General features: G+C 36.9%; 4 protein-coding genes across 6 annotated transcripts; 2 read left to right on the top strand and 2 right to left on the bottom strand.

Moving 5' to 3' along the window:
• Positions 1–1839: 1839 nt before the first annotated feature.
• Positions 1840–19259, top strand: LOC145499434 (cytochrome c oxidase assembly protein COX18, mitochondrial-like). Of its 3 annotated transcripts, XM_081478945.1 has the most exons (8): positions 1846–2758; positions 4908–5098; positions 6126–6333; positions 7445–7595; positions 11812–11942; positions 16527–16634; positions 18355–18590; positions 19134–19259. In XM_081478945.1, the coding sequence occupies exons 1-7, from the start codon at positions 2717–2719 to the stop codon at positions 18565–18567; spliced, it is 1044 nt and encodes a 347-aa protein (XP_081335071.1). In that variant the 5' UTR covers positions 1846–2716; the 3' UTR covers positions 18568–18590; positions 19134–19259. The 3 variants fall into 3 exon arrangements, with proteins under 3 accessions (XP_081335074.1, XP_081335071.1, XP_081335072.1); XM_081478948.1 differs by lacking the exon at positions 19134–19259 and having other exon boundaries at positions 1840–2758; positions 18172–18447; XM_081478946.1 differs by lacking the exon at positions 16527–16634.
• LOC145499433 (uncharacterized) lies at positions 8977–16519 on the bottom strand. The gene is made up of 2 exons (XM_081478944.1): positions 13634–16519; positions 8977–11300 (listed from the first exon to the last, which is right to left on the bottom strand). The coding sequence occupies exon 2, from the start codon at positions 11271–11273 to the stop codon at positions 9939–9941; it is 1335 nt and encodes a 444-aa protein (XP_081335070.1). The 5' UTR covers positions 11274–11300; positions 13634–16519; the 3' UTR covers positions 8977–9938.
• Positions 18611–22259, bottom strand: LOC145499435 (group XIIA secretory phospholipase A2-like). Its single transcript, XM_081478949.1, has 3 exons — positions 21727–22259; positions 20657–20724; positions 18611–19393 (listed from the first exon to the last, which is right to left on the bottom strand). The coding sequence occupies exons 1-3, from the start codon at positions 21875–21877 to the stop codon at positions 19070–19072; spliced, it is 543 nt and encodes a 180-aa protein (XP_081335075.1). The 5' UTR covers positions 21878–22259; the 3' UTR covers positions 18611–19069.
• Positions 22260–22390: 131 nt separating this feature from the next.
• On the top strand, positions 22391–25029 carry LOC145500857 (NEDD8-conjugating enzyme Ubc12-like). The gene has a single exon (XM_081480392.1). The coding sequence runs from the start codon at positions 22720–22722 to the stop codon at positions 23500–23502; it is 783 nt and encodes a 260-aa protein (XP_081336518.1). The 5' UTR covers positions 22391–22719; the 3' UTR covers positions 23503–25029.
• The last annotated feature ends 1940 nt before the right edge of the window (positions 25030–26969 follow it).

Genomic DNA, 26969 nt, shown 5'->3' with positions numbered 1-26969 from the left:
CTGAAAAAGTGTACCGCAACGTTTGTTATTCTCTGTGGTTTTGTAATACCGCTCAGCATCATGGAATTTACTTACAGCAACATTTTCCGCTCAGCCAGGCGTCACGCTCGGCGGGTCAGTCGAGTCTCGTTTTCAAGCACGTGTAGTACCAACTCCACCACGGCCCACAGACAAGTAGCGGTTACTGTGCTGATCTTATTTGTGGTTTTTCTGCTGTGTTGGCTGCCATATTTCCTATATGTAGTGTTAGTCAGTGTGGCGAGCGCCTCGCTATCAGCTGATCGCAGAGTTATAGCCTTGGGCAAGGCCGCCTACTGGTGCGAGTTTGCAAGCAGTGCACTTAATCCTTACATTTACGGTTTCCGTAATCCACACTTCAGAGAGGAATTTCAGTTCCTACTCTGTTGGCTGTACGCGATGACGTAATTGTCACGAGACCGAAAGTGTTTTTGGGACACGTTGAATGTTATTACTTTGTATGAGAAGCCATATTGAAATTTTGTACGAAGTGAATCCTTCAAAATCCTTGTAATCCTCAGTCGGTAGAGCATGAGACAGCTTAATCTCAAGGAGTAGAGCCTATAGAATCCAGAATAAATACAGTCCAGAGGGAATTCTTGTATAGCTGGTTATGCTCATGCGCAAGACGTAGTTTGCGAATGCGAGGCTGCAGCACCAACACTGGCAGTAGAGGATCATGGGACGGATCTGGCTTTGAATACGACCACCTAAAACGTCCCAGCTTACCGCGCGTCAGTCCCAAGGGACGACTGTCTGTCGATTTCGCGCCTTTTCCTCTAGATGAAATGGCAAAGCTTGAAATGCTCGCTCTTAAGGCCAAGCTTTCAAACTGCTCCTCTGATCCGCGATATTCCAGTCAAGAAGACAACGGACGGTTTTGCGCGGAAACTGGCGGAACTGACGGGAGCGTAGTGGTCGAAAACAACAACAATAGAAACAATCACGTGTTTAATGCCGGAAGCCGTGATAGTTTGATGGAAAACCTCAGCAGCGAGGTTATTCTTCAACGCTACACGACAGCCACAAGCTCAAACTTAAATCAAGGCTTTGTCTTCGAAAGTGCCATTCAGAACAGCGCAAAACTTCCGTTAGACGACGACGAAAAAGAGATTGGAGGTTCGCGACCCTCAACTCCGACTGATTTCCCTCCCTGTACCAGTTCACCAAGAGAAAGACTGAGCACCAGTCCTACCGAGGTGTTATTGACTCCCACCAGGCCTAGAGGATGGAGTTTAAAAACTCTTGGCTCCAGGCTTAAACTCGGCTGGATTGAAAGTTCCCTTTGAGATTGTCTTGATGTACTGAATGGAAAATAAAGGACATTTACCCCTGGATTATCCCAGTATTGCCACTAAACAGCCTGAAGTACAACCTCGAATATAACGGCCAAAAGTGTGCATTTCAAAAACCGCTCCATTTTGGAGCTAGTCGTTAATACTTGACTACTAGCTCCCGTGAGCCTTATCGTTCCCTGGGGCCTGGTGTCAGGGGCTTTTCTTGCCCGGTTTACGGTCTCGATTAAGTTTTTATTATGACATTCATCGTTCCATAAAATACTAGTAATCGTAAAAGTAGGAATATGATTCCACGCCAAATATAAACGTTACGAGACAAATAAATCAGTACTCATAGGGTCTCCTAGTTTTTCAAAACATTTTCATTATCAGATGGATAAATTTCTTATTCGTCTATTGTATTGTGAGGCATAGAGCCTTTCAAGGGCCTTACAGGTGACCAGAATATACAGAGTCATCAGCTTGGGGTGAACCAATCTTGATTTACTACCAAATTCTCGGAAAAAATGAAGAAACGTATAGCAGATGGAGAGGAGAATTTATATCTTGATTTTTTGGCACTCTTTAATATCTACCCGTACTGCTTTATCTTGAACTAGATGGGTTTTAGTCTGTCTACACTCGTTTCTTTTGCTCTTAGCTACATTCGCGCTCGTTGATAAATCCAGCTTCGCTCTGGTGCCAGGTTTCGTTCGCATTGCATTGGTGGGCTACTTTCGATCATAAGAATTTAGCTTGATAGAATGGCCACAAACAAGAGAAACGAACAAGCATGCTCATTCAATTTTCTTTGCTGATATTGTGTCAGGCTCCGTCCACACTGCGCCAGAGGAATTTGAAAACGCAGCTTTATTTCTCCGGCTAGGCCTGTCATCCACACTAAAACGAAGTTTTCGAAAACGCTCTTCAAACCGGAGAAATTGGACAACGCCGGCTTTGCCTCTCAGTGTGGACGGAAACCATTTTGAAAACAAAGCTTATTTTGCTCAAACACAAATTCAAACGGTGATTGTTGCGTTTTCCGATTTCTCCGGCGTAGAGTGGACGGAAAACATTTGATGCGTAGTGAAACCTCCGCTTTCAAATCCCTCCGTAGTATAGTAGTGTGGACGGGGCCTGAGCCTAGTTGCCAGGCTGGACGGACAGACCCCACACTGGACACCTCTCCCCGCTGAATCTCTTTTGCCAGGGATTCACAGTAATCTAACTAAACCCCACATATAACTATTCAAAAGGACACTTCCCATTGCATCCCCTCCCGCCTAACAGCTCAGAAACTGGGAACGAAATAAAGGCACGCAGCCGCGCCTGCATTTACCTCCGCTGTACGGAGAAAACTGTACAAGATGGCGGAGAAGATAGTCAGAAGAAAGTAATAAACTGCTGGTGATAAATGCAATATGATTTATCTACGACTGCCCTTGAGGCGCCTGAACCATTTGGTAAGTTTAACCTAATTTAGTATGAATATATATGTGTATTTGTCGGTTGGGAGGTCCGTATAGTGAAAAACTGTGACCGAGGTCTTGAAAATGCTGCCCGAGGTCACAGTTTTTCACTCTACGGACCGACTCTAAGCCGGCAAATAACAGTTTATTTTTTTTCCTGCGGTAAATTGGTTTACAGATTACGAATAGGTTTGTTTACGCAACTTTGCCATTGAATTGGCTTCCGCGTCGTTTACTAGCTAACGATTTGTAAGAAGCTCTTCGCAACGAGCGAGTAACTCAGATAGTAGACAAAGAAAGATATATTAAAGAACAGATTTTTTTCGAACTTCTTTATGTTAGTTGCATTTATTTCACTAGTTAAGTTCTCCAGAATTGTTTTTGCGGTGTGAAATGTCTTGCGAAGTGTGAAGTTTTACTACAACTGTCAGTCGTTGCTTTTAAAATCACTTGAAATCAGACTTTTCTACCGTAAATTGAATAGCAGAAAGCGAGGGAATTTGTTAAGTGTATTCCACAGAAATCCTCCAAAATACAGCAATGATCAGAGAGGTAACCTCAACTGATATTGACTCAAATTTTACGGCGAGAGAAACACAGGATTATGCACCATTACAGCGCCAAGCTACAAACAACCAAGCAAACTCTCACAACTTTAAAATGCTCAATTGAATTTACTTACAGTGACTTTCCTTGCCATTTTAAAGTGAACGGAGATAAACAGAGTGTGACTAATCGTCGATGGATATGTAAAAAAGGGAAAAGATTGACAATTACCGCTAACTTTTATTGGTGAAATTTAGGCAGAGGGTAGAAAATCCGACCTGTGGACCGTATCGTAACAAGCTGGACCGGTCACGTGCGGATGATTAACCAATCAAATTCAAGGATTTGGGATTCCGGCTCGCTCAGATGCTGAAAAAGATGAAATGAAAAGATGATGAAAAAAATAAATGATCATAATTCACTTGGTTCTGTGTGAAATATAAACACGATACCAATTGCTGTACATGATTCGCCTGGTTAAATCATACATACATACATACATGCATGCATACATACATATTCTGAGTAGAATGTATTTTATAGAGCACTCAACTCAATCAATTGAGGAGTATCAGCTATAACTTCAGAGAAGTTCAGGTCTCACGAGCAATAAAATGATGATTACTCGTCAGACCTGAACCTCTCTGAAATTACATACATACATACATACATACATACATACATACAGAATTTATTTGGTTAAGCAGGTTGGGGAACTGGCAAGACATTAAGTCCTGATGTGGACCTGCACTATCTAAAATGATTAATTAATATACATCTAAATATTAAATGGTAATGGATGAAAAAATAATGATAGCTGAAATAGATAAATATTCAAAAGTCAACATTTAAAATATTCAAAATATTCAAAATATTTAAAGTCGAAAGATTTGTTGGAAATGCTGCAAGAAGCTTTAGCAAAACTGATAGATTTTAGAATTCTCTTATTTTCCTTAAGTTTTCTATTGAAAGAGGTCAGGTTTGAACAGTTCTTGATGTCATCAGGAAGGAGGTTCCAGGATAGTGCAGCTCTATGTTTAAAGGGAGATCTTCCCACTTCCGTTCTTGGTCTATGAACCTCAACATTTAAGGACTTTCCAAAATTATAAGTAGTCTCAGGCTTCGTTATTAAGTCATTTAGGGGTTCGATACTACTTCCATGCTAAATATTTTACGTAATAACTAAAAGTCTCTTAATGTAAAATGAAACAATAGAGTTCCAGTGTGGAGCCTTCATGATGTCATGACTGTGGATGTTATGGGGTAGATTGTAAATAATTCTTGTTGCTGTTAAATGAATGCAATCGATATCATCTATCAAGGCTGAAGAACAAGACCCCCAGACTACAACACCATACAAAACACTTGGGATGATTGTTTTGTAGTAAATAGTTTCCAAGATTGGTTTCAGTAAAAACTTTAGTAAAAACTGTTGACAATAAGGGTGTGTACAGTAAACATCGTGCAAACATGGGTATACTTTCAGTCTGCCAATATTTATTGTTGTTGTTGTCTAGCTGAGGTTTTTGTTATGTTTTTAATTAAATAAATTGAAGTCATTAGAAGAAATGTCTGTAAGCTTGCTATTCTTTTGCAGGCTTTAAATCCCTTGAGATTTCCCTGTCACCCTCAGCTGTCTGCTGTACCTTTACTCTGTTCACAGCAGCACAAGAGACACAGTAGCAATTGGGTATCATCTGCTTATTATATATTTTCACCGGATTTACCACCAATTTATGCCCTTCAAGTATTCTTAGAGACAGTTCATTCATGGAGTCATCTTCCATGGTTTGTACATCTACCGCAGTAATTCAGCTTATGCATCTGAAGTCATAAGATATTTTAAGTTAGCTCACTGGTTCCCTAACCTCACTCCATACAATTTAAAAGCTTTATTAATGGTTTATTTAATGAGGAAGGTACAGTATAGTGGCCTCATGGTTAGTGCGTTTGATTCTGGATCAAGCGGTCCACGGTCGAGCCCTCACCTGGGACACTGACTTGTGTTGTGTTCTTGGGCAAGATACTTTACTCTCATAATGCCTCTTTCCACCCAGCTGTATAAATGGATACCAGAAGTTAATGTCGGAGGTAACCCTGTGATGGACTAGCATACCATGCCCATCTAGTGGGGAATAGAAATACTCCTAGTTGTTTCATGCCACAGAAACTGGGATAAGTTCTGGCCTGATGGGCCCAGGAGAGAGGTGGGGTTGGGGGCGGGGGGTGGGGGGTACTTCTAGAAATGTTGAGTGGGTGTCCAGACCACTTTCCAAAACCCTTACTCTATTTATGACCAAAATCTGCATTTTTTTGCTACCCTATTTATGAGCTGACCACAAATTTGATAGCCTATTAATTTTATGACCGTTGTGGCTGACACAGTTGCTCCAAACATAAGTTATGAAGGGCTTTTGTTGACGGTCTTATTGATAATGATAAAAAACTAGCTTCTTCGAAGAAACATACCCAATTCAAGACTAGAGTGCTAAAACCATACCCAATTTCTAACCAAAATGGCCAAAATCGATACCCTATTTATGACCAAAACAGCTAAAAAACTCTACCCTTTGGGGCCACACATACCTATATAGCCCACATAACGCAGTCCTCCCCCGCTTCCCCCCTCCCTCCCCGGCTGATGGGCCTCTTGGCTCGTATGCAGACTCTACCTTTATTTAAGTAAATAAAAGCAAAGAAGGACAGAAATCTGAAAGCTTTAAATCACTGGATTCAGTTACTAAGTAAAAAGAAAGGAGAACAAAATCTTATGCATTTGTATGCACTGTTGACTGTACATTGATCACCCTGTTAGGTGGGCAGTCATTGTTGGTTCCACGGTTGTTTTAAGAAGTATTGTGACGGTTCCCTTGGCAGTTCACCAAAACAAACTCCTTACTACAATTGAACTATCCCAACCGACACTTCAGATGATGACTGAGGCTTTGAAAGTGAGAGTGGCTGGAGAGGGCCGAAGGATGAATCTATCAGCTGAGGAGGCACATAGAAAGTTCAGAAAAGAAGTAAGTGCTGTACATTTAGTGTCTCTTGAAAATGTTGAATCAAAAAAATAATAGCCTTGTAATAATTTTGATGTTAATGAATTAGTGAGAAAAGATAAATAGTACATGTAATAGGAGTGAGTGAAGTTTCATTCAGCCCGTAATCATCAGTAACTTAAGATGACCATATTGCTGAAGTTTAATTTGTTTCTAATAATAAATTAATTTAAACAAATTAAATTTAATTAATAGTCATTACAGATAGTCACTTCATGCTACACAAACCAGAGATACATGCATGTAAGCGCTGGCCTGGTGGGCCACTTGGCTCCTGTGCAGACTTTATCTACAGACAGAAATATAGGAACATGCATAGTCCTGTTACCTGTTAATCAAAACCATCTATAATAACAAAATTTGATACTCTGTATAGCCATTAATCTATAACTATAAAATAATTATTAACATCATCAGGTAATGGGTAAAATTTATAATAATTGAGTTTGTTTCTGACCAAGAAACACAAGAAAGGAACTTATCCAAGTCCATCTGTGCAAAAAAAAAAATGGCATGCACAATAAATTATGACACATACACAGACTCTACTGTCCTGTTACATACTAGATGCTCACTCTGTTAAAATTAATTACATGGTGCAGTCACATGCATGATGCAGACACTGTGACCGCCCAATTTGGGCTTAATTGAGCCTGCTGATATCCAGGAATCAAATATTAATGAATTTCCTTTTAGTGAATTATCTAGGGCTTCTAATTATTCTGCCAAAAACCTTCAGTACAAGTTACTGTCAAACCATTGGCCTACCCTGTCAGTGGGGGCTTTTTCTCCCTGTAGCAAGTATTCATTTTCTTTTTCTCCACATCCCTCCTCCACCTGAATGGGAAGCATGTTACCTGCTGTTATGTCAGGGTAATTACCCAATGGAATGAGTGCAACTACAGTCTACCTCAGCCAGAGCGCAAACCTGGACCCTTGATCTGGAGTCCACCATGATAACCATGATAATCAAATTGTAACTCTGTATCTCCAGCAGGTGTTGTGCGGTAATGTCAAATGTCACCAACCTCGTACTCGAAAAAATTATTTATTATTAATAATTCTTTTGTTTTAGCAAAGAAAGCTGATTTATAATTACTACAAATCTGAGGGCCTCACTCCAATGAAGCTTTATATTTTGCCATTGACCCAACTTCCACTATGGTTCTTCCTCTCCTTATCAATCAGAAACCTGACTGGATTTTTTCCATGGCAAAACAATGAAGGTAAGAACTATATTGCACATTATTTACTATAGACTATGAGTAGTCCCTTTTTTGCTTAGTCCATTGAGCGAGTTGTGAAAGAAAACCGCAAGAAAAAATGGCCAACCCAGGATCTTGCGCAGCCATTTTTTCTCACAGTTTTCTTTTGTGTCTTGCTCGATGGACTAAGTGAAAGAGGGACTACTGGTAGTCTATATTTACTAATAAAAACACTTGCCATGGTGTACACGCAGTGATAGTAGTTTCTACAATAATGGTGGTTGATACATGTATATGTGCGATGGGGAACGCTAAATCAAGAACAATTTATTGTGAAGTGTACGTGTAGTACTTAGTGTTTAAAGTAATGGGAATGACGTGGGTTAGAGATATCAGATATGGAATTTGAGGTTTAACTTGAGGCTCCATGTTCAAATTAATTAGTTTTCATTGACATGTAATTATGTGTTTAAAAGATACCATTTTTGTCAGCTATATACTGGTTCATGTACATGCATTGCTTTTCACCACTGGGCATGGTTTTACCGGTAGTTGTCTCCCATAGCTAAAATGGCCAATCCTTGACTTGGAATTTCTTTACTTACAGTACTGGTACATGTATTTGAAGGCATGTAAAAATTGGTTAGTTGAGGGTTGTGCCCTTTCCAGAGCTGTGTTCATTTAACTTCAAGATGTTGTATCAGCACAGTTAATTCTGTGGCCTTTGCATATACTCATCAAAGATGAGGTAATGGAGATTTGAAAACTGATAGTCTGTCAACTTATTATATGTAGCGATATAGAGTATTTTGTGCTGCAGAGACAACCAGTGTATAGTATGGCGTTTTTAAAATTTATATATAAGATAACCATTAACTTGGAACAGAAGCATATCACCTCGACGAGGTGATATGCTTCTGCTTGGAAAATTAAGTTACATGTAACAAGACAGTTTGTCAATAATTAACTGTGAGAATCTGAAAAATATTAAACAAGTATTGACATGGGCGGATCTAGGGTGGATTAGGGGGGGTTCAGTCGAACCCCCCTAAATTAAAAAAAAGTGAGACATTATAACATGCTGACTTGGTCTCAGAGTGCCAGAAATCCTATTTCTGAGGACCTCAGTTTTAAAAATTTTCCTGGGGAGAAAGGTCCCAGACCCTCCTACAGTTGCCTGCCTTCAGTGGTCTGTATCTCTAAACCCTTCTCCAAAATCCTGCATCTGCCTCAGATTGAGAAGATGTTCCTTGTATGTTGGCAAACAGAAATGTTTGGCTTGATGGAGCATTTTTTTAAAATGGTTTTAATAATTCCTAATGTCTGGTCAAACTTTTAACATAAAAATGTGGAAAGAAACTTAGGTATTGAACAAAATAATCAACACCAGGATTCTGTCTTTTGCCACCATTTTATTTTCAATATTACTATTATTATTAAATTATTAAATAATTTATTAGCATAAAATGTGTCTTGACAGTTGTTTAGTCTTATAAATCTAATAATTTCTAAATAGAGGGAAAAATTAGAATTAGAATTGCCTTACACTTTCACTTGTGAATGGATGTCTTTATACCACAATCCAATATGCTGCAAACACATTACTTTCATCTCTTGATCTCCAAAAACAGTGTGACATTTTCATATCAAAAAAGAGAGAAGCTTAGAATACTTTTGACACATAGTGAAATTTTTCTTTTAAATGATATCTCATTAAATACCATATATCTGCAGTTAAGTTCAGTTAGTATACTAATTAAAACTGTAGCTCACCTATTCTCCTTCTTAGATTCTTTTTTCTTTACTGGACCATATGTCTCCATGTTAAAGTTATTTTAATACCGATTGCTGTTTTGCCAAACAAATGTTTTGCATTTAATTAACTTACAAGTCCATTCTTTGATATTTTCTTTTCCTGTTAGTAGTAATTTCATTATATTTCACTGTCCTCTCTGCTAGTGACATGATCTTCCCTCATTCCTGCCCAGCATCTCTCTTTAGCTAGCAGTACAGTAATTCCTATTATCTTTCAGCAGCCTTCCACCAACAGTTTCCATCTACAGTGTACTTGTCATTCAGCTCTTTGCATGCATTTTGTCTCAAATCTCTGCTTCTGTTTGCTCTCTCTAAATATTTCCTTTTCTTTGCTCAAATCCATGGCTTCTTTCCATGATTATCAGAGCAATTAAATAAAAGGACTTTGTTTTGAGCTGCTCTGGCCACACATTTTGTCATATCATGCATGTATTGAGTGCTGAAACTCAAAAATGTTTTTGTGGTTAGCTGTCAACAAATCCTTCTTAATTAAACTTGTGTTAAAACCCTTGTTGTAGATTTGTGCTTCAGTCTGTAATTAATTAAACCTTAGTCGTTCTTCCGGCCATAGCCCATTTCCTGGAGATAGTTTGGCTTATCAACATACTTGTCTTTAGCACATCTCAAGATTTCTTGAATTTCATCTTCAGAAAATTCCTGTTCTTTTATTTTGTTGATGATTTCACTTAATGCACCATTCTTCTTCAATTCTGCCATCGCATCCTCTTTGCCTGTACATTCCATCGAAATTTTTGCTGCAAGCAACCCACCAGGTTTAACAGCTAACATCTTGCTTGGCGAAGCTTGCTGTTTCATCAACATTGCCTTGCTGTTAAATTTGTCTGCATACGTGAAGCTCTTTTGACGAGTAATTCCATAATCATTTGTTTTCCCCCCACTAATGTCTCCCTTGGTGTCTGTTGTCTCCTTCTTGGAATCTTCTCTCTTGACTTCTGTCTTGAATCCCATGGCTTGTTTCAACTTTTTAATGTCATCAGAGAACTCAAACATTTTGAACTCCAGCTGTGCAACTTCATCAGACAAAAACTGATACTTTGCAGTAAGCTCCTCGATCTTCAAAGGTTTATCTGTTTTATCTAATTGAGTGCACTTGTTATCAGGGGCTTCTTTTGGCTTGGGAAGTGTCTGGGACTTCTTCATACTACTTGCCATTCCCAAGAGCACTGTTTCATCTGCTGAACTCTCACTTGATTCTGAGGATGTATATTCAGGAATTTCTGCCAGTTTAGCACGTGAAGCCTTCTTTACTGGCGCTACTTTACTGTTAGTCCCTTTTTCATCGGGCACAGTCTTCAATCCCTGCAAGTCTTTCTTCGCTGAGCTCAACCTCTGAGAAATAAGGTAGTGCCCATTGGATGATGCAGCAGTGGTGTCTTCCTTAGATTCATCTATTGGTGGCAAGAACTTGTCGATAAGTTCTTTATTATCCTTGTAACTACCTTTAGCTGTTACATCAACATCTGTGCAATCTGCCTTCTCAGTTGACTCGAAGAAGCTCACTGGTATAGTGGTGGCAGCTCGCTTTCTTGGACTCTTAATATATTCATACTTAGCCAATGTGTCAATAGTGATAGTCTCAAAAGTGTACTTTCCATGGTTGTCTTCTGTTTCACCTTTCTCTGGCTTACTCTTCCTGGAACCTCCTTCCTCAGGGTTAGCAATAACTTTGGAGGTGTCTCGTTTTGGAGATGAAGTTAACCGAGTTTTAGCATCTTTTCCATTAGAAGGCTTTCTACTGAGTGTCGATGTTCCTGTTTTTCTTGGACTAGAGAGCTTCTCAGCCAGTAACTCAGTGTAGAGGCGTTTGGTCTTGTCATCAGTTTCCCACCATTTGTAAGTTGGGAAGCTTGGGCCTGCAGCCATTGGTAGTAGTTAGAGAATGTTTGGAATCTGTGATTAATTGAAATAGTAGTTTCATTGGTTAATAATTTAAAATAAAAGTTAATATTAGGTAACATTTTGATGTTACCTTCCATTTCATTTTAGTCCTCTTTTTAAATTAAAAAAGATCTTTTCACATGTATCTTCAAGATTTTCCTGTTTTTTTTTGTTTTTTTTGTTTTTGCACTATGTTTTCTCCAAACAGAGTTCCATGAGGAATTTATTTCTCTCTCCAATTTAAATCTCCACACTGACTTACAAAAGATAACAAGTTTACAAACTTTTGTTTTTTTTAAAAAAAGAAAAGAAAAGAGGCTTACTATGGACTACAGTGTAGAAATGCCATTGATCAAAGTAAAATGTGCTAACAAATATACAGTTTTCAAAATAAGATTCCAAAGTGCTGTTAGATAGTCTGAAGAACATATACCATGTGAAAAAGTCAAATTTAAGTGACATTAACAGCATCAGAGACTTAAAAGTGTCTTACAGATGAATATACTTGCTTTAATCATTCCAGGTGCTGAAAAGATACTTCCCTGCCCAGAGATGACAACCGAGGGCACTCTTTGGTTTTCAAACCTCACCATAGCTGATCCCACTCTTATTTTGCCCTTTGCTGTTGGTATTTTTAATCTCCTGAATATTGAGGTCAGTCTATTTTCAAGACATATGCCTGTGATCATGCCAATTATCACACATAGAGCGGTTTTCAATTGGGTGTCGTAAAATCAACACCAAAGTTTTCTGTAATAACTTTGGCCAATCAAGAACCCACAGACAGTTTGTCCAGTGAACCAATCAAAAGACACGGTAGAGGTAAAGTTAAAACCCGCATAAAAGAACACATGTTTTGGGGTTTCAGGCTGATGTTGTTCTTATATATCAGGTGTCTTCTGCAAAATCAGCCTGAAAATGGTCTTAAGCTGTTCTTAAATACTGCATAGACTACCAACAGATGAAATCAATGTGCAAGCACAACATTTTAATTAATTAATGGATGACACATATATATTGATCTACTTAGTACTGTACTCTAGTAGGTTATATAACAACAATTTTCATCTTTCAGGCTGAATGTGTTCTTATGTAATGGTATCTTTTTGACCAAATTTCAGCCTGAGTGTTCTTAATCCATGTGTTCTTTTATGCAGGTTTTTACTGTATACACTCTAGCTGAGGAAAAGCGTAGGACAAACGTTTATGACCCATCATGATTGGTCTTGATTTCAATTCTGACTGGATGAAAAAGTGGCACAAGTGTTTAAGCCAATCTTCTTTCTTTTCGAGGCTCGAGAAAACCGCTTTCACTTATATATTAATTAGTACATATTAACATACTTTTCAAATTAATATGTTGAGCACTGTGAAAGATAGCCACAGTTAATCATCAACCCTTGGTAATGGTTATATTTAGTGAGTTAATAACAACAATTTTGGTAATGTTTTGATGACCGGAGGTAAGCGTGCATTCAAACAAGTAGTCCAAAATCAAAATCAAAATAATTCCAATGCCTCCTTGCCTTTGTTACATACATACATATGCATGTACAACTTTATTTTCCTTCAGATTTCAGTATAGCGCAAGAGTGCTAATATCTCCGAACAAACAAACAATAAAATAAAATTTAAAAAAATACTCTATGTTGTTGGTTATTGTAGGAGCCTAGGAAGTACTTTGTTTCAATAGTTAAACAGTCACTACTGCAAAAAATATATATATATTTAAATGAAAAACCAACTTAATTGTTTTGAAAAGTAGTTCATTCTACCCATCACTTTAAACATGCTGCTTAAAATGGATTCACTGATAAGATCTGGTTTAACTCAGAGTTGTTCAGCTCAGTCAAACTCTAATTCAAGTTATGTATTCAGTATTCATGTATTCAGTAGTAACTGTTCAATGTTCTGATAAGGTTGGGGTTTGCTTTGCCATGGAACAACTAAACCAATAGTAAAATATCCATCACCACTGTCACTTTAAGATTCATCAGAAAATTACTGTTTTCACGGTGTGCTATTTAGAAACATGTACAGTCATGCAGCTTCATTGCTAAGCCTTCTGATGGTTCAGTTTCTAAATGGAGTTATTAGTATATTATAGTTATAAATTATGATATATATAATTCAAGCATGTTTTGGAACAAAAGATTTTTAATTGAGTTTCAGTGTTTTGAAAGAAGCTCAATCCTAAATTTACTTCCAATCCTCAGTTCAGTATTGTAATGTTCTGTTGTCTTTTGTTGAGCCTCTCGCATTTGCCACAATATTAAAACTAGAAAGCGTGGAATACAATTCATGAATAATTATAAAAATGGACAGCTAAAGTCATCTTTACTTACTGAACCTTAGAAAGTCTTTTAGTGGTACCCAAGTGCTATCCCTTCCTCAGCATTTCTCTCCACAGTGTCAGGCATGCAAGAACTGTTTTGTTGTATAAACACCCCAACCTTTTATAGGTGTGTTATTTGCTCAAGGGTGTGGAAGCCCTATTGTGTTCAGTTTACTTCATTTTGTGTGAAGCTTGCTTTAATTATTGTTTACATCTGAATATACAGGGTGGAGTTAGGGTGTGGCATCCTTAAGGGAAAAACTGTTCCTTTTGGGCAGTGAAACACAAAACAAAACTTCTGAAATTCACAGAACTGCTTTTTTTTATTTCACTGTTGTTCAAAATGTTGTGCAAATTGTTAAGAGGCATGAAGGGAAATGGAATGTACTGTAAGATATTTGGTGTTTGGGTTTGTTCAGACAGGAATTTCCAATTAGGATATTGCCAAAATAAAGCTGACAGAATAACAGGTGTTGGTCACCTGTTGGACATCTCATGGTTGTTCATTCTGCTGACTGAGTTTGAAGCCATGTTGTTGTTTTGACAGAAATGTGCTGTTTCCATTTTCAGATTAAAATAAATGTATCTTAAATATTGGCTGGTGATCTTATAAATTTTGTTTTCTAAAAAAATCACGAAATCCATTTATAATCAGAGCTTTAATTTTTTTAAATCTGTTTTTTGTTGCAAACCATCTCACTTTAATTTTCAAGTGTTCAACAGCTTATTTCTCATAACGTTATCCATACATTGATAAGCAGACAGGTGTTGAGAATAAGGAAAAGCATGAGCTAGGAGGGTGATGTTACTATTTCACTGTATGATGATTGCTAAAATTAATTAGCACATTCTCACAACCACACAAGCAAATTGATTGCCAAGGAGAATTTTTCAAATTACATTTATTGAGACTGACAGGCCGATAACCAAGAATATTGTGCAAAGCATTGTTTTTAGTATAGCTGAACTGTCGGGAAGTCTTGCATCTAGTTTCTGTCAATATTGTTTATTACATGTATAATTATAATGTTTTGTGGATACATGTATACCTTGTATAAATATGGGTTTATTGAGCTGAAATGCCTGACTGTATAACAAATCCACAAGTAGGATTTTTAGCCATGCATAATTACAGTACATGTAAGTGAATCTCAGAACTTAACACATTTTCATCTGAACAGCCACTCACAAAGGATTCATCCACAGACAAAAGTTCTGAATAAGCCCAGCACTGCATCAATTGACATAATATGTTGTTATTGTCTTTGAATTTCACTTTTTGTTTTTAAACTTTTTCAAACTTGGTTTTAAATGTTTAGTTTTCACAAAAGGGGTTAATAGAGGCAAAGCAGAAAAATCACTTGAAAATTGATCAGTCTAAAACGAGGTGGGCATGTTGAGGTTGAGGTTGAAATTAAAAAGACTTAAGAGTTTGAAATGTTTGTATGTTGCTGACAAAAAGTAAACCTGCCAACTGAGACAACAGGTGTCTGTCACCAGTTCTTTGAACAGCAGGTTTGGTGATTGTTGAGACATCTTTCAATTAACTAAAGCAGGGTTGTAAAGCATGGCCTTAGGTCTCCTGTGGGGCATGATGAGGAATGAGAGAGGGTTGTAAACCACAAGTCAGGAAATGGTCAGGGGAAAAAATAATTCTTCAAGGTCAGGGAAAAGTCAGGGAATTTTATTTTGAGTCAGAGAAATTGAAATTTTGAAGAAAAGTCAGGGAAAATTAAATAATATAACATAGCTGATTTAATACCATTGAAGGCTGGAAGAAACGTTTTGGGTCACGGTGGTCTCAGTGATAAATTTAATTATAAAGAAGAAAACTTTGTTGAAAACTTATCAGTTTTAATGAACAAGAGAAGGGCAGCTGTAAATTGAGGACAGAAGATGTGACTATATCTGACATTTTGTATTTATTTGTTCAGGGATATCTTATTTTTATCAGGAAAAAGTCAGGGAATTTTGAAAAGTGATATCTGTGGCAACCATGTTACTTAAGATGTTATTGTAAATTCTGTTTCCCAAAAGTCACAAGTGATTGTTAAAAGTTTCCCTTTGTATTGCTTATATAATCTTGGGTTATTTTGTTGTCACTGTTAAACTTCAAAGCTTTACAATTTATTGTCTTTTAACCTTCAGGACTAAAACAAAATTGTTCAACACTGTGCAATTAAACCCTGTACAGACTGTTGACAACCAAGTAACAAATTTCTTGCATCCAACTTTTAGATCCAACTTTTAGATAAAGTCATCAGTGATATGGTTTTCAGCCACTCAAGTTGACTATTAAATTATGAAACAACAAAACCAAGCCCTGGAGGGAAAGAACAGCAAATTGAAATGTGCTCAAGTTTCCATAGGAGCACCTCAAAACAAGTATTAATTATTTTTTTACAAAGTTTGAGATGCTGAGTGGATACAAAATTTAATGTTTTCTTCTGCAAAGTGAAATGTGTATCCCCATAACCTTTTTTACGTCATCATTTTTTCAAGTTTTTTTTATTGTTTATTTGATCTTGGTAGGTTAGGTACATGTAGGTTATGTAGGTTAGGTAGGTAGGTTGCCTTTATTTATACACGATAATTTGTATGAAAGCTGAAAGCTTGTGGGGTCATGTACAATACATAATTACTTCTAGATAGTAAAATACAAATAAAATGCAGTTTTACAATACATTACAGCTAATGTATTTATGAAATTCAATTAAATGCATTTTAAAAGTGCATTGAAATGCTATGGTGGCATATCAATATTACAAAATTAAAAAGTAGCCCAAGTACATAATGAACAAGTTTATGAGCACATTTATAGTGTGCTCAGTAGCATCTGTTTTTCTCTTATTGTGTAACAGTTAAACTGAGTCTCAATTTTTTAATTACTCTGTGATCATCAGCTTAACGCCCTGCGGCGACACGAGGCAACAACATTTCACCAGATGGTGACCAATACCCTGAGGTTTGTTTCAGTGGGAATGATTTTTGTCGCCTCACAAGTCCCAACAGTAAGTTGCCATTTTGAATGATGCATAGAAATCGGGAGCAAATAATCTAGTTGTTTTAATATAAATCTACTAGTCATTCAAAACTTTATCTAAATCCTCTTCACAGACACTTTGAAAACACCAAGAAGTGGCTGTCATTTTGTTAAAAACTGCACACTGCTACGCTACTCACCATCTACTTAACAAATAGATAGTGAGTGGCGTAGCCAATCAGAGAATAGCATTCGTGAAAGAAAACTTGTAGATTTATACTTAACCTTGATAGAAAGTCAGGACTAAAGTTATAGAAATATGAGTGAAAGTTTGGGAGAACCAGAAATGCTGTGGGAACTCAAGCTGTTAAGCGTTAGTGTTTTCACAGCTTTTTCAAGCTCTCCCAAACTTTCACGATTGTTTCTATTACTTGAGAGAAATGTTCTCTATTTCTTTTAGAAAAAACCACAAAGAAAAAAAGAAAAACAACTTGTTTACTTTGATCATCAAAATGTAAATTCTCTTTGCTTGGGCCATCGTTTACATCAGCAGCTTGTGCTAGGCCTGTGTTTCTATTGAGTTGTAGAAACACAATTTTAAACCAATCAGTATGTGTATTTCCTTTGGGCTTTTTCCTAAAACATTTTAATAACCACAAAGAATGAGTTCTATAATATTATTTATTTTCTTTTCCAGTGTATTTTCTGAAAGATTGTAATAGAAAACATTTTCTCCAAGATTTGATTTAAGTTGTAGCTCCACAGAAGCACTCATGAAAATTTGTATGTTTCTGCTGAGCATTTCTCTTGGAAAACTCAATGGAATGCGGAAAATGATTGTTGAAGCCCACTACATGTAGCTGCTGTGCTTTATAATGATCTTCTTTGTAAGGAATTTAGTTAAGGTTTGGTATGGTAAAACTAGTGCGTATGTCGACTGAATTGGTGTTTAATTTTGTCATTGTGATCTTATTGATTGATTGATTGACTGATTTATCTAGTATCTATTCATTCATTCATTCATTCATTCATTCAATTACTTTTCTGTTAGTCGATTGCTTACTATTAAGGTTTTGTTAATTAGATAAATAATTTATTTATATATTACATATAAACTAGATTTTATTAGACCAAGTGTAAATTTAGATTTTTTTTTTTTTTAAATTTTTGTAAATTTAGAATTAGTCCTCTTACTAGTTAGGTTAGAGTGTTCCTAAATTTATATTAGATTTTATATTTATTGCAAATATTGGTTTTAGTTTTAATTAACTTTCAACCTCCTAAACAGTTTTTACTGTTTTAGGAGCATCCAGAGCTCAACATTGTGACCATTTTCTTTTCACTGGAGACTAATTTTTCATGCTTTCCACTGAAATACTTTAGCTGGTGACTAAATCTGAAAAACTTAGGGACCAGTTTTTTTCTCTGAAAGTTGAGCCCTGGCATCCAGTTAAAGCATTCAAAGTATTAAAGGGCTGTCACTAAGCTTTAATTCACCTGTAGTCTTGATCTACACACCCATAGCAAACTTGTTACTTTATGGTTGAATCCCATTTATTTGACAGCAGGCAAGTTCACCCACCATAACATCAAGAGCCAATCAAGCACGCTCAGCCATAACAGGTGTTCAGGTCACAGCCCTTAATGACAGCCCTTGAAATTGTACAGTGTGTAACCTTGTGTGTAATGTTTTTATGGCTACATACATGTTGAGTAGTAAATGGTGTGTTATAAATCTTTATTTCCAGGCAATGTGCCTTTACTGGGCAGTTTCTGCCTTCTTTGGCGTGGCTCAGAATATTGCCTTGAAATTTCCCACTGTGCGCCGCCAGCTAGGCATCCCAAAGACCCCTAGTGAGAGTCAACTGCCAATTCAGGAATTAAAGATCCTACTGCAGCTAAAGGGAGAAGAATTCAGGAGGATTCAAAGAGAAGGCCGAACAACAAAAAGGGACAAATGATGACACAAGAATGTGCCTGGATGGTACGTTTTATGTGATTTTGACCTCTGCTACAGTATTCTGTATAATTATGGAATTCTCTGATAAACATTTAAGATCAACTACTGATTATACAGTCAGTAGTCAAAGTCAAATTACTGACAGTCACATTTTGATGGGTTCTTACTTACAATCAATTGGAAGACAGACTTAGATGCCATCATTAACATTTCATTTTTCTTTCTTTATAAGTTTATAAAACAAGTAGATTCCATGTTGTGGTGCGTCTGTTCAGTAATAGATCAGATGGCATCAAATCATTGTAAGAAAATCAGTGACACACTTACTAACATTTTGACATCATCTAGGATCTATCACAGAACAGACACATGGTAACATGGAATCTAATTTTTTGTTAATTATTGTTCAAGGGGTTATTTTTTTAGATACAGCCATAAACAACTGAACAATATAACTTTCCAATTTTATTTGAAATATTTATACACCTAAAGCTGTCAGTGAGTTATAACTCTTCCTCTCTTTCAACCTCTTCCATTTCTTTTTTTGTTATTGTTCTGCCATTACAGTGACAAGCGTGACGCTGGGCTTCTCTGTAAGCTGCGCACCCTAATGCAAGTGTGCCTGAATACATCAGGTCTGCAGATGTTTGACAAGCATCCAACTGTTCTTTAGGCAATCGATTGCCAAGTCCTGTCAAGAGGCACTCATTGTCTAAACAAGATTTAAAGTCGTCATCACACTGGGTGCGGTCATTGTTGCATGTGTCATAACAGATGTCATGGAGGTCACAGCATCTTGTAAATCCAGCAAAGTTGCTTGTGTCAAGCTGAAGTAAAAATTAATTGTTAAGAAATTCTCAGATTGTATCAGGATCCAGAATAGGGTGGGAGTAGTATATACAATATTATTGGAAAATCTTAGTGTTGGGAACTTTTGATATTATGATATCACTATCTCAGATGCCATGATTATGAGTCACAAAGTCTTACTTTTCTCTGTTTTATTTGTTTCCTAGTCTACATTCATTTAAGTCTTGGTCTCTGCTTTTCTAACAAGGGTCTCGGGGTCTTGCCCAGGCAAGTCTAAATTTTAACATTGGTAACCTCTTGCATTCAGTACCAGAAAGAAGCAGGTAATAATTTTTTTCCAAATCGTGTAAATTAATGACAATTTATTCATCTACATCTACATCTACATTTATGAAGTTGGTAAAATCGTTAAGACATTGCACCAACTAAATTATAAAAGTTACCATCATTACCATGGCAACACACTAGTAAACCAGCTTTTAAATAAATGTTTGACAAGCGTTGAGATATCATTCCTTTTTCTTCTATGTGAATTTATCTGTTCACATAACAACTCCAAGAGGCTACAGGGGAACTTTCTGTACAGTAATTCCATTAGTCGTGAGGCATGTAGAGGATTTGCATTGTCTTTTTATCAGTTTGTCAGAATGAGTAAAATGATGTAAAAAGTGAGGTGTGCTTACTTGTGTGTTCACTCAGGTCAATGCCCCCATCTTTCCCTCTATGAAAATGTGCCTGCAGGGAATCGTTGGATGGTAATTGTATTTATCATCTTGGACTGGATATTTGTTATAAATACAACTACAGATAACCATGATTCCCTGCAGAGGCATCTTATAGAAGGAAAGGCCATTTTCAATCTAGTTTACAGAAATGTTTGACATGCAATTTACACTTAGTACAAAAAAGCTGTTTAAAATTGTGGATACTATTGTGGATTACAAAATATATGAACTTGAAAAAGTTAAGTTCTATTTCCAAGATTCACCATCTGTGATGAATAGTTCCTTTGAAGAAGTTTTAAATACACAGTCTGATAATATTCAATCTTGTTCCCAGAGCCCACATGTCTTTTGGTTGGCGCTGACCAAAAGACACGTGGGCTCTGGGAACAAGATTGCCATGTTTTAAACCAAGGCACGCATGCGCCGTGAAACCGGAACTCCTAAAATCTTGGAGTCTGGAAATTGATTATTCTAATCGATTATTATTATTATTCTTGGCACTGACCAAAAGACACGTGGGCTCTGGGAACGAGATTGGATAATATTAATATCTACCTTGATTCCCATGGAGCCACATCCATCACTTGACGGCTTGTGTTTTGGATTAGCAAGAGGTTTATACCCTAGAAGCAGAATAGAATTGTTAAAAACAAAGCCAATTCTGGCAGAGAGGTTTGAGTCTTGTTGTATTGCCTAGTTACCAGTGTCTCCAGAAACCCGAGCTTATCAATCACTTTCATTGGGGACTAACAAAAGGCAATATTTCCCTAAGAAAAGAACACTTCCCAAAAGATAGATATTCTATTGTTGGAAATAAAATGTAATACCAATCTGGCCTGTACGATGTCACGTTAGCAATTTGCTGTAATACATGATAGTTAGTCTGCAGCAATTAACAGAAACCACACATTTATAAAGAAGTGTTGATATCTTGTCTTATGCTATATTAGACATTAAGTGACATTTTATAGTCTGAAAACTAAATTTAGCAATGTGGAACATGATGTTTTACAAGTGAATTATTTTTCTTGGGACATCATAAATTGCAGGTGAATAAATAATCATTAAGGTGACCAATCAGAGTCCACCAAGTCATCTGATTAAAATAAAAGCTGCTGTGAAAAAAATACATTACAGCAGACTTGTTGGGTTAGTTGTTTTGCTCGTTCATTACTTTGATCCGACAAAAGTCGAAGTAATTTATAAAATCACAGCTGTGTTGAATTTAAATAACTTAGTTATTTTTTAGGGTGGCTTGTTGGCATCTTATAACGTTCAACTCGATAAGTTCGTAAACTTATTGGCCCAAAGAAAACTAGAATAAATCACAAATCCACTGAGTCAAAATATCAAATTAATTAAGTTACACGGGGAAATTTGGAGATCGTTAATAGCCAACTCACTCGTTCGTCTATTTGTGTAACAGACCAAAGCCGCAAGCCCAACTCGGGTTTATATTGTAAGCACTTTCTACTTTGTAGTTCCTGTATATTAAAAACAGGAAGAATTATGACATACGAATCTCGAAATCTAACCTTAAGACTCCACAAGTACTTAATATGTTGATAAGTAAGCTATTTACAAAGAAATCGTTGAAGAATCGATCGGTGAATACGTAAGCTTACCTTTCGGACATCGAAAAACACAATTGTCTCCACCGGCCAATTGCGAGAGAATTTTCGCTAAATCCGCTAAACTGCCGCTGTCTGATGCTGCTACTACTGCTTTCAATACGTAACCAATAAATAGGAAAGAGAAGATTCTCCAATGAACCATCTAAACAAGTGTTCTCCACGCGACTTCGCCGAAACTGCTGTAAATTAAACGCATGTCAAACTCTAGTTTATACCGGTCACTCGTTCACCCCAGGGGAGGAGGGTAGGGGTTTGATCGCTGGCGCATTTTATTCAAATTTTGTTTTCATTACATTTTTTTTAACAAAACAGAAATATACTTGTTAGTTGTGTTTCCTTTCATCTTTTGTTCAGCGAATAAATCTGGATTTGGAATGTGCACACAATATTTGATATTCCATTAATCTTCAGATATTTGTCGTAATAAACATTTCTGAATGAGACGAGCCCGGAAAATAGCATTTTGATGCGGAAAAGTCACGTTTCTGTTTTATTTACTCCGAAGCATTTTAGTCAGTTCAATTCAGTGCAAATTCTTTTGATGACTGCAATTTTATCTCCGGGTTTTTTTTTTTTATTATTAAGCTTAGCTGATATTGTTTTGAGAAGCTTTAAAACGTAAAATATTTTTGGAACCTCGCGTAATTTTGTGAGGGGTGAGTGAGGGGTATTCCCCTATGTGCAAGTGAGGTCTAATTTGACAGATGATGCAATCGAGCTTGTCGCGTTCTGATTGGTTCTCCTAAGAGAAACTATTGTTGTGAGATTGTTGTGCACGAAGGTGGCACGAAGTTGCACCATCAAAGTTAAAATTTGCGGAGCTGGTGAAATTGTGCCGGTACAAAAGAGGCAGTTTGACGTTAAGCGAGCATTTCTACATGCTACAAACTACAGATGAAGACAAGGAAAATTCCGTGAACAAACGGTCGATTCAGTTTGAATTCAAGCTTATTTCTGTGTTTTTAACCCACCTTCGCGAGCAAAATGTGTGGGATGTTGGCTAAAGATTTCCACAAACTTATGAAAAACATCGCTAGTTTTTCGAACAATCAAGCAAACGTTGCCCAGTACGAAGAACATTTGGATGAATTCAAGGTGGAAATCACTCCGAATGACGGCCTTTACTGCGGGGGAAAGTTCGAATTCGAAATAAGAGTCCAAGACTATCCGCTGAAAGCCCCGACTGTCACATGTAGCACGCAGATATACCATCCCAACATCGACGAAAACGGTGAAATTTGCTTGAATTTGTTCAGCGAGTGGGCTGAAACGAACACTCTAGAAGACTGTATCCAGGGACTGTTGTTCCTGTTGTACAATCCAAATCTAGAGGACCCTCTGAGTCCCTGGTTCGATCCCGAATTTGATACAGATTTGGGAGTTTTCGCTGAGAATGTCCGGTTGTCTTTGGAGGGAGGGGTTGTGGAGGGCAACCAGTTTGAAAGGAATCTTGTGGTCGAAGATAGTGTCACTGGGGAAAACGCGAGCAACTTTCAATCTGAAGAAAGACAACAAACTAAAAATGGTGAATGTGAGGATGATGGAGGAATAAACAAAATTTATGATCAAGTGGTGGAAGGAAAGATAACTGATGGAAGCGAGGATCATGATAAGGTCAATACGACCACCGCTGTCACTGACACGACGGGGATTCCTGAAGCTTTAAGTGTATCTACAAAATTTGAAGAGACACTTCATTTCATTTCAGGAAAAGTTAGTCCACATAGAACTGAAGACGAAATTATTGTGACAAAGGAAAATCAATAGTATTAAGTTTATTACAAAAAAATTAAGTGCATCGACGGAATGGGAGACTAATCAGTGTAACGAACAATTTAGAACTTTCGATCAATTCGTTGCAAAAAAAAAAAAAGAAAAGAAAAGAAAAAAATTGGAAATTTACAAACAACTTGCCAGTCAAGGATCATATTAAAACTTGGTTATTTAAGATACTGTTGTCAATGAAAGCAATGTTAAACGCACGATACTGTAAAAAAACGTAATTAAACCTACAGGTATGCTATAACCTATTAACAGAGATGTAAATACAAACAAGTTTAATGAAATTTAATGTTATTAAACAAATTCAATAGTCGACTATTGTCATGGGTTTGTCTTATCGAATTTAAAGGTTTCCTTGTTCAGTTGTGAAGCCCATGTGACTTCTTGCGGTATTTATCTTGAAATTCCTGCAGTCAAACTGTACAGACTTGTTTTGGTAATGTGTGCAAGCCACGAGCAATCATCTCAAGGAGCAATGCTGTGTAAGAGAGAGAGAGACTGCACAACAGAGAGGGGGCCAGAACTGGACTATGGAACTCCCCTAACTTATCCTACATGCTTGTGTCATTTATTTCAGGCTTACTCTCTACCAGTTCTGATTTCTCACCTACTGGGTATTTGGTTGGTCTGCAATGGCTAAATGGGAGGTCTTGGTTGCTCCATTCTAATAAATATATCACACCCGACTATCATCTGCTCTAAAATCCCAGTAAACAGCCAGTTGTCTTAATGTTTAAAACATGAATTACACGTGAAGACTGGGAATGACTCTTCACCAATGTACTGGGGCACACAGAGACACTGTGAGTGTGAGGTGTCAGAGGATACATCAAGGGCAATTCAGATCTTGTTGATGTGAAGGCAAACAAACCAAACAGACCATTGTTCACACATGTACAGATGTTAGACCTTTCTTTCTCAAGGGCTTAGTAATTTATTAATAAGGACTTTTCATGGTAGGTAAGGTAAGGTAAAGTCTGCAGGCGAGCCAAGTGGCCCATCAGGCCGGAGCTTATCTCGGTTTCTGTAGCATGAAGCGACTAGGAGTATTTCTACTCCTCCCTGGATAGGATGCTAGTCCATCGCAGGGTTACCCCCAGCATTAAGTTCGCCGGTACCCATTTATACACCTGGGTGAGAGTAAAGTGTCTTGCCCAAGAACACAACTCAATGTCCCCGGCCAGGGCTCGAACCCGAACCGCTCGATCCAGAGACGAGCACACTAACCATGAGGCCACCACGCCTCCCACAGAGAATAAACTAATTGTTCTTTTTTAAAAGAATAGATCATGCAGATAACAATTCAAGGCCGCTCCCCAATCAATACCCCATTCTTTTAAAAAAGAACAATTAGTTTATTAACACTTATATTTTTCCATTTTAATACATTCTTTTTATAGTCCCGCCTAGTTTTGTATATATTTGTAGTTATCTTTTCCATTTTTTATCCATCGAAGGCTGTAGTCTGACAGCCGAAAGCTCTGAAAGTTTTAACTTTATATAGCCAGTGAATGTTTTTTATAAATTTTTAATATATAATGTATTACTGTTTCGATACAATCATTTCTTTTCATCAGACTAGCAAAAAGTGTAAATACACTAAGCTGGCTCAAGTCTTCAAGGATTTGATTTTGAGTTAAAAAAAATTCTCTTTCAAGACAATTTTTTTGTATACATGCCGACAGGTGATGTGAAATGAAAGTTCATCAGCAAGAGGGCATTGCTTTGACATACTGCCAAATTCTTAAGCTAACATCAAAAGAAATGTATGGCTTTCATAAAGCAATCATTTAACTTTGAACTTGCTGTTGAAAGGGTTAGTAACCTAAATTCAGTGTCTAGTAAAACCCAGTAACCTGAATGCAGTGTCTAGTAAAATAACTCCATAAAACGAAAACCAAAAGCTGTTTATCTTCAACGAAATGCATACACCTTTTTAGCTCTGTGTGAGTGCATTACCGAGACTGAATACTGGTTGTTGTTTTTGCATAGAAACAAGGGAGCTTGGTTTATTAACATTATTCTAAACCAATACAGAGTGCAGTGTAGATACTTAATCCCATGATACAATACCTCCATTTGGCGTGGAAATATGCACAGATATTTGCCTGTGGACATTCTCAGTCTCTGTTCCCCAAAGCTCAAAGTTCTAAGCAAAGTTTTCCTTGAGCTATGCCCTTGGAAAACTGTTCGCCTCTCAGAACAGATGATGTCTAAGGGCAAATATCCAAGCATATTTGTAAGCCAAATGAGGCTACTGTGTTCATCTTTCAAATATATATATATTATTTTCGCATTTTAGAAAATTGGGGCAGTATTTAGTCACATGATGCGTTTAGACCAAACGTGTGCAAGCGAAAATATTTGATGGGTTATGACTAATATTATGGACTCAGTAGACCATAAATGCATTTAACCTAGTATTCTTTTTCTCACAGTGAATCAGGTTTACAAGTTTAGGGTTGGAACTCTCTACTCTGAATAGTTATGCTTAAATATAATTACCTTAATCTTATTCTGCTAAATCAACGATATTTTTCCCATGGTGAAACAACAAAATTGTATAGGCTGTAAATCTAATTCTCCATCTTACAACACGGATGCGTTGATCATCATTACAAAAACTTTACTTCATCCAACATTTGTTATAAACTGTGTAACATACCTCAGTCTATAAAATGAAGACTATAGTTGTTAAGATTTTGCATCCTTGGAAGAAAAATTAGGATAATGCAAGTACATTCATGTACCAAGTATAAAATTAACGAAAGTTCTAACGTTGAAGCAAAACAGATTATTTCTCTGACAATATTATCATAAATACACTTCTGACATACAAAAATAGATGACAAAAATAATAAATTGTTCTAAGTAAAACAAAGGCCCAATCTATTATCTGATGCCAAGTTTATAGCTAGGAGACTGTAGATCCAAATGCCAAGTTTGTCTTTCACTAACAGCCCATTTCCGAGTTGACCTGAGCCTCTCTATCAAAGTGAGGCCTAGTGCACAACCATTCATATGAAAATCAGTTTAATTTGCATGTGAATGAAATCTCTTTTTCATATTTATGAAAGAATGGGCACCAGGACTCGCTTTGAGAAAAAGGCTTACAAATAAGGTAATTTGGAAGTGGCCTATTAATTTTGTCCTTAAGATGTGTTTCAAGACCAATTTTGCCCCATAATGCTATTCATCTAAACATGGAATTTATATCTAGATGAGTTATCATTCGTCCCTAGTATAAATTTGGCAAATTTCAGGTCAGTTCTCTCATATGAGCCTTAATATTAAGATGTCATTGACCACTAAAGCATGAATGCTGGATAAGCACACCATCTAAACACTTTTTGAATAAGAGATACAAGAATTTATCCACAACATTCTTTCATGCACCTGCTTAGTACATGTATTACATCATTCTGTATAATTATTTTTCCAACTACTCTAAT

This window comes from Orbicella franksi, chromosome 10, assembly GCF_964199315.1.
Source record: "Orbicella franksi chromosome 10, jaOrbFran1.1, whole genome shotgun sequence".
In the NCBI taxonomy this organism is placed as follows: Eukaryota; Metazoa; Cnidaria; class Anthozoa; order Scleractinia; family Merulinidae; genus Orbicella; species Orbicella franksi.
The sequence above is the reverse complement of the archived record's forward strand: the minus strand, read 5'-3'. Positions and strand labels throughout refer to the sequence as shown.